This window comes from Nanorana parkeri, unplaced genomic scaffold (genome assembly GCF_000935625.1).
Source record: "Nanorana parkeri isolate BGI_ZX_2015 unplaced genomic scaffold, ASM93562v1 scaffold1689, whole genome shotgun sequence".
Taxonomy (NCBI): Eukaryota; Metazoa; Chordata; class Amphibia; order Anura; family Dicroglossidae; genus Nanorana; species Nanorana parkeri.
Genome location: NW_017307957.1, coordinates 122372 through 130045, shown reverse-complemented (window position 1 = coordinate 130045; position 7674 = coordinate 122372). Strand labels below are relative to the sequence as shown.

General features: G+C 50.3%; 1 protein-coding gene across 1 annotated transcript in view; it reads left to right on the top strand.

The window, feature by feature from the left end:
- The window catches only part of LOC108799309 (connector enhancer of kinase suppressor of ras 2-like), a gene marked incomplete at its 3' end in the record, with an annotated part of 301637 nt that overhangs the window by 171825 nt on the left and 122138 nt on the right, over positions 1-7674 (top strand). The window contains exon 5 of the mRNA XM_018571158.1: positions 2823-2864. Within this exon, the coding sequence (XP_018426660.1) occupies positions 2823-2864 (42 nt within the window). The remainder of the gene's footprint in view (positions 1-2822; positions 2865-7674) is intronic.

Here is a 7674-nt window from a genome sequence, read left to right as displayed (position 1 = left end):
TGGTTCATCTCTGTATGTAGCTGTTTGCCTGAGGTTCAGCTTTAAGCAATGTGAAGCAGTAACGGGTTTCCTTTGGACCTCTGCACCCCTTTGTATACAAGTCCTCTAGATCTCTGTGTTGGTCAGAGACGGATTCGAGCATCGTAATTACGTCGCCTCTAAGATTTCTGTTTTCAGTTCCACAAATACTAAAATGTTTTCTGACGTCCCTCAGGTGTTAGATATGAACTAATTATCATATCCTGTATGTGTATATACTGCACGTGTGACCTGTATGTCTATATACTGCACGTATGACCTGTATGTGTATATACTGTACTTATGACCTGTATGTGTATATACTGCACTTATGACTCCTCCATGTGTGAGGCCGCACAATGCCGTCCCAGCTCCGCCGCAACTTTATAGATCTTGTCCTGATGTGATCCAAGGACAAACACGCGTCAGTATTGATAAGTGCGCGGCGATACATCGGAAGGTTAATATCCATATGAAGGAGTCCGGATAATTAATTATGCTAATGAGGTGTCCGGATTATATTTCGCTTATCTCTCCTTTGCAAGAGGCGCGCTGCATGCCGAGCGCTCGGGAATGTGAATTTCTGGGGAAAAGTAAAAAAAAAAAAAAACTTTCAGTTTAACTGACGGAGAACAAAAATGGATAAAATTATACTTTTATAATAAACAATACGCTTATAATTAAAAGATACTTACAATGAGGAGAATAATGATCTGATCTCCTGCAGATGACAGAGAGATGAAAGTTGTATAATTTGTATCATCGGAGACAGAATATCACCAAACATCCAGAGAAGTCACATGACACAAATGTTATAAATGGAGTTGCAGTTCAGTGAGTAAAATAAGTATTTGATCCCCAAGCAGAACATGACTTAGTACTCGGTGGGGAACCCTTGTTGGGGAGCACAGAGGTGAGACGTTCCTGGGGGAACCCTTGTTGGGGAGCACAGAGGTGAGACGTTTCCTGGGGGAACCCTTGTTGGGGAGCACAGAGGTGAGACGTTTCCTAAGGGGACCCTTGTTGGGGAGCACAGAGGTGAGACGTTTCCTGGGGGAACCCTTGTTGGGGAGCACAGAGGTGAGACGTTTCCTAGGGGGTCCCTTGTTGGGGAGCACAGAGGTGAGACGTTTCCTAGGGGGTCCCTTGTTGGGGAGCACAGAGGTGAGACGTGTCCTGGGGGAACCCTTGTTGGGGAGCACAGAGGTGAGACATTTCCTGGGGGAACCCTTGTTGATAAGACATTTCTTGGGGTTGGTTGCCAGGGTTGCACACATCTCAGGAGGGATTTTGGTCCCTTTACAGACCTTCTCTAAATCCTTCAGGTTTCTTGGCTGTCGCTCGGCAACTCGAAGTTTTGGCTCCTCCCATAAATTTTCTATAGGATGGAGGTCTGGAGACCGCCTAGGCCACTCCATGACCTCAATGTGCTTCTTCTTCAGTCATGGCTTTGTTGCCATGGCGATATGTTTTGGTTCGTTGTCATGCTGAAAGACCCGTCCACGACCCATCTTCAGTGTTCTGGCTGAGGGAAGGAGGTTCTCATCCAAGATTTTACAACACGTGGCCCCGTCCATTGGCCCCTCAAAGCGGCAAAGTCGGTCTGTACCTTTAGCAGAGAAACAGCCCCAAAGCATAATGTTCCCACCTCCGGGCTGGACTGTAGGGACGGTGTTCTTAGGGTCATAGGTCAGCATTATTCTTCCTCCAAACACGGCGAGTCGAGTTCATGCCAAAGAGCTCAATTTTGGTGTCATGTGACCGCAGCACTTCCTCCCCAATCCTTCTCTGAAGCATTTTGGTGTTCATTGGCAGACTTCAGACGCGCCTGTACATGGGCCTTCCTGAGGGAGGGGGACGGGCCTGTACATGGGCCTTCCTGAGGAGTGGGGACGGGCCTGTACATGGGCCTTCCTGAGGAGGGGGACGGGCCTGTACATGGGCCTTCCTGAGGGAGGGGGACGGGCCTGTACATGCGCCTCCCCGAGGAGGGGGACCTTGCGGGCGCTGCAGGATCTCAGTCCATGGCGGTGTATCGTGTTACCAATGGTTTGTTTGGTGACTGTGGTCCCAACTGCCTTCAGATCATTCACAAGCTCCTCCCCCCCGTGTAGTTCTGGGCGGATCCCTCACTTTTCTCATGACCATCCTCACCCCATGAGGCGAAATCTTTGCATGGAGCTCCAGACCGAGGACCATTGATGGTTATTTTGTATTCCTCCTCCCCGAGCTTCTTGCTGACAGTCTTGTAGCCCATTCCAGCCTCGGGCAGGTCCACGGTCCCCGACGTCCTCTGACAGCTCTTTGATCTTGCCCAGGGTGGGGGAGGTGCGAATGGAAGAAAGAGATTCTGTGGACAGGCGTCTTTTATATACATAACGAGTTGTCGTTAGGATCACCATCTTAAAGTGACAGGACTCGTCTGTGTACCACATGGCCAGTCTGTGGGAGGAGCCAGAATGATTGCTGGTCGGTAGGGGGATCAAATACTTCTTTTACTCCCTGAACTGCGACTCCATTTATAACATTTGTGTCATGTGACTTCTCTGGATGTTTGGCGGATGTTCTGTCTCCGATGATACAAATGATACAACTTTCATCTCTCTGTCATCTCTGCCGGGGAGCCAATCAGCATTCTCCTCACTGTATATGATAAAATGATACTAAAAGATACTTCTATAATAAAAGGGAATGTCTTATAATAAAATGAAACCCAAATAATATAAAGACAATAAGAAGATACTTATGTCACAGAATGTCGCTCTTGTAACTGTGTAACCTTTGTTGTCTCTCTCTCTCCGTAGGATTGCACGGTCTATGAAACAGAAAATAAGATTCTCCATGTGGTGAGTGTGCGTTTTACTTTATCAGGGTGACCCGTGATGTCATTGTTTCATGTAGAAGGTAAAGAAGGTCTCCGGTCGTCATGTTTTCTATATGTTCAATCTCTAAATATAACCTGTTCTGTCTGTTTCTGACACTGGGAAACACGGACAGAGTGTTGTCACCCTATAACAGGAAGTGTCTAAACAAGGACAGAACGTTGTCACCCTTTAACAGGAAGTGTGTGAACAAGGACATAGTGTTTGCACCCTATAACAGGAAGTGCCTGAACAAGGACAGAGCATTGTCACCCTATAACAGGAAGTGCCTGAAGAAGGACAGAGCATGGCCACCCTATAACAGGAAGTGCCTGAACAAGGATTGAACATTGTCACCCTATAACAGGAAGTGTCTGAACAAGGACATAGTGTTGTCACCCTATAACAGGAAGTGCCTGAACAAGGACAGAGCACTGTCACCCTATAACAGGAAGTGTCTGAACAAGGACAGAGCACTGTCACCCTATAACAGGAAGTGTCTGAACAAGGCCAGAGCATTGTCACCCTTTAACAGGAAGTGTCTGAACAAGGACAGAGCATTGTCACCCTATAACAGGAAGTGTTTGAACAAGGACAGAGCATGGTCACCCTACAACAGGAAGTGCCTGAACAAGGATTGAACATTGTCACCCTATAACAGGAAGTGCCCGAACAAGGACAGAGCACTGTCACCCTATAACAGGAAGTGTCTGAACAAGGACATAGCGTTGTCACCCTATAACAGGAAGTGTCTGAACAAGGACATAGCGTTGTCACCCTATAACAGGAAGTACCTGAACAAGAACATAGCGTTGCACCCTATAACAGGAAGTGTCTGAACAAGGACAGATCATGGTCACCCTATAACAGGAAGTATCTGAACAAGGACAGAGCACTGTCACCCTATAACAGGAAGTGCCTGAACAAGGACAGAGCGGTATTATCCTTTAACAGGAAGCACCTGAACAAGGACAGAGCGTTGTCACCCTATAACAGGAAGTGTCTGGACAGGGATCCTCCATGGCAGGATCCCCAGGTACAATTATTTTGTAGCGGCGATTTCGGGTCTCCTCCTGGTGACTGGTTCTGGCAGGTCCGCGCGGTTGCGGCGGATGAGCGACGGTCTGGGTATAACGAGCGGTGATGTATGAGGACTCTGCGGTGGGGCTAATTACCGCGCGGCGTACACAGAAAACACATAATCACCGCGGCGCCGTCCTGCCGGAGCCGTCTGCTGACATTTAAATGAAGGAAGAATGCGCGCATTGATTTTCTAAATAGGTGTTATTTTCCGTGTCACTTCTCCAGCAGCGCATTTCATAAACAAGTCGCCGCCGCCGCTCCATTGTGCGTCCGCCCCGCGTGTAAACAAACCATTTCCGAGCCGAACGGAGACGCGGCGCTCAAGCTGAGTCTTTCTTCTCCCCTCCGGCACGGCGCGCTCCGAAGGCTGGATCGCTGATTGGCAGAAAGACATTCATGAGCTTCTCACAAGCTGCAGCAAGTCAGACAGAGCCGCCTCATTTCCTGGCTGCAGCATCATCTAGCCCTTTCTTCCCCAGCCTGGCTGTCCCCGGCCCCGCCCCTTTCATTCAGTGGATTTCAGTTCTTTCAATCACGGAGCTTCAGCATCACATGTGGGCGTGACCTATGCAAATGCATCCTGCCTAGAAACGCCCACTCCTCCCGACTGACACCCACACGTCAAGGCATTTTTATATTTGCATAACTCCTCCCAAGATCCAGCCCACTGCTTGCATCGGGGCTGAGGTCTCTTGAGAGGAGTATTGAGGCAGGGCGCTGTGATGTTTTCAGGAAGCTATGTACAGCCCCCTGCCGGCCCCTCTCACCAACCATGACCTGCCTGTCGGCCCCTCTCACCAACCATGACCTGCCTGTTGGCCCCTCTCACCAGCCATGACCTGCCTGTCGGCCCCTCTCACCAACCATGACCTGCCTGTCGGCCCCTCCCACCAACCATGACCTGCCTGTCGGCCCCTCCCACCAACCATGACCTGCCTGTCGGCCCCTCTCACCAACCATGACCTGCCTGTCGGCCCCTCTCACCAACCATGACCTGCCTGTCGGCCCCTCCCACCAACCATGACCTGCCTGTCGGCCCCTCCCACCAACCATGACCTGCCTGTCAGCCCCTCCCACCAACCATGACCTGCCTGTCGGCCCCTCTCACCAACCATGACCTGCCTGTCGGCCCCTCTCACCAACCATGACCTGCCTGTCGGCCCCTCCCACCAACCATGACCTGCCTGTCGGCCCCTCCCACCTGCCCTGATCTGCTTGCGTTGCATATTAATGTTGCAAATCTTAAACAATGGGATTCTCCTATTTGGAATATTTTTGGTCTATCGATTATCCGAACTCCTCCCTCTTTTATACGGAGATGGGAAGAGGGAGACGTGTTCTGTAGTCCTGTCTTAGGGTGAGAAATCAGAGTTAAGGTTTAACACTAAGGCTGTGGGCGGGGCACGGACACAGCGCACCAGTCATTTTACAGCTGGGGCAGCACCGACCTCAGATTGTTGTATGAGACCGGCCGATGGTCAGCGGAGATCCATGACATCAAAGTGTCCCCGGCGATTATCCGCGGCGCCGTCGTCCGTCTCTCCTGTCATTCACGCCGCTGTGCTCGCCGTTCTCCGACGATGGCGAATCTTCTGATGGATGGCGGGAAATGCTGCTCATTGGCTGCGGATCCGTCTCCTCACATTCCTTCACATTATTCCTACAAGAGCCAGAAATGTTGCAGCAAATGTGCGGCGCACCTGAGCCAATCCCGGTGAATGTTGCCAGAGTTCAGCGACCGTTTTGTAGAAAGTCGGATAGAAGACTGAAGGGGAGGACGGAGGTCAGATAGAAGACTGAAGGGAAGGACGGAGGTCAGATAGAAGACAGAAGGGAAGGACGGAGGTCAGATAGAGGACTGAAGGGGAGGACGGAGGTCAGATAGAAGACTGAAGGGAAGGACGGAGGTCAGATAGAAGACTGAAGGGAAGGACGGAGGTCAGATAGAAGACTGAAGGGAAGGACGGAGGTCAGATAGAAGACTGAAGGGAAGGACGGAGGTCAGATAGAAGACTGAAGGGGAGGACGGAGGTCAGATTTCTAGCGCGGGGAAACGACATGGGTCGGCCATTTAAATATTCCTTCTCTTTATAGCATGCACCTTGTCTTTTGAATCTTGCCCCTCCCACACCTATACTTAGCCCCACCCCCTGACAGTACACCTGTCACTTGCTGCTAAGCCACGCCCTCTCTCTCCCTCAGCAAACGATCGTCTGTCGCCGTTTCCTAATTATGAAGTTGATTAGCTGCGCTCCATTTGCACGCTGAGGACGGTAATTACGGCGCGCAGTCATTTAGAAGCAGATTGCAGGCGATGATGATGATGATGATGACGGCGGCGGTGGCGATGTCACCAGAAAAAGTATTTACATTCGGCTCCATTTTCTCTGAGATTTGGGAGCCGGACGGAGCGCCGGGAATGTGTTTTCTATGATGAGATGTACGGGGGATGGGAAACGGCCCCACACGCTGCTTCATCTTCCGTCATCATCATCATCCTTCTAGAATATTCCGCACGGCGATGGATCTTCACCAAAATCAAAGATGTTTCTTCATAATCCACATTGTGGTAGAGGAGGCCTATGACTAAGACGTGCTGGTGAAACGCGTTAGTGGATGGAGGAAATCCAAGCCTGCGGTGTCCCTCATCCCACATTGTAGCCTCTCACTCTTCACCTCCCGTCCCGCACTGTAGTCACCTGCTCCTCATCCCTACATCCAACCCCACGTTGCCTCACCCCTCCCGCATCCCATACTACAGTCCTCCACTCCTCACCCCCCCATCACACACTGCGGTATCAGGATCCTCACCCCCCCCATCCCATATTGCATTCCCCTGCTCTTCATACCCCATCCCACACTGTTGCCCCGCTCCTTCCCCCTCATTACCCCCCACACTCCACTCTGCTCCGGAAACTCTCCCGTTCTGACACAGACACAACTTTGTTGGAAATTTGCTGCGTTTTATAAAACCTGTAAAATGGGAATTTCGGGAGAGAGGAACATTTGCCGAGTATTTTGGCACGGTGAGAGTTGGTGTAGACGGACATCAGACACGGGTCAGCAGATTATTATTTACTTCCCTGGCGCAGTGCGGATGACAGATGCGAGGCTGCGCCCGGCCAGCTTCTTCCTAAGAGGTTCTTTCTGTGTTCTAACACATGAAACTGAGCAGCGCTGAGCTCGGAGACAACAACTCTCATCATCCTCAACCCCGGACATTGATGATGAGAACCAATGATGATACAAAACCTTCTGTATACATTTTCATAGTTTCCTTCTACAATGGTCAGCTGATCGGTGATTTATAAATACGACGGATGGCGACCGGAGGACCAACTTCACAAATTGCATCAAACAGGAAACAGCGAAGAAAATGTAATGTACCAATTCTGTATAAATCAGCCCCAAAAATGTCTGAACTGGACTGACTGAGAGACACAGCATAGAATGAGAACCGCTTCACTCTTCATGTCACAGAGTCCTCCATCTCTGATACTGCCAGGGTAGAGTCCTCCTAAAGTCATAGGGAGGGAATTTATCAACTCTGGAGCAGCTGTGCACGGCAACCAATCGGCTTCTCTCTTTCATTTTCAAATCTTAACTGAACAAACTGAAGAGAGAAGCTGATTGGTTACCATGCACAGCTGCTCCGGATTTTGTCTGCTCCCGATTTGATACATCTCCCCCATAGTGTTCCTTTGACTAACAT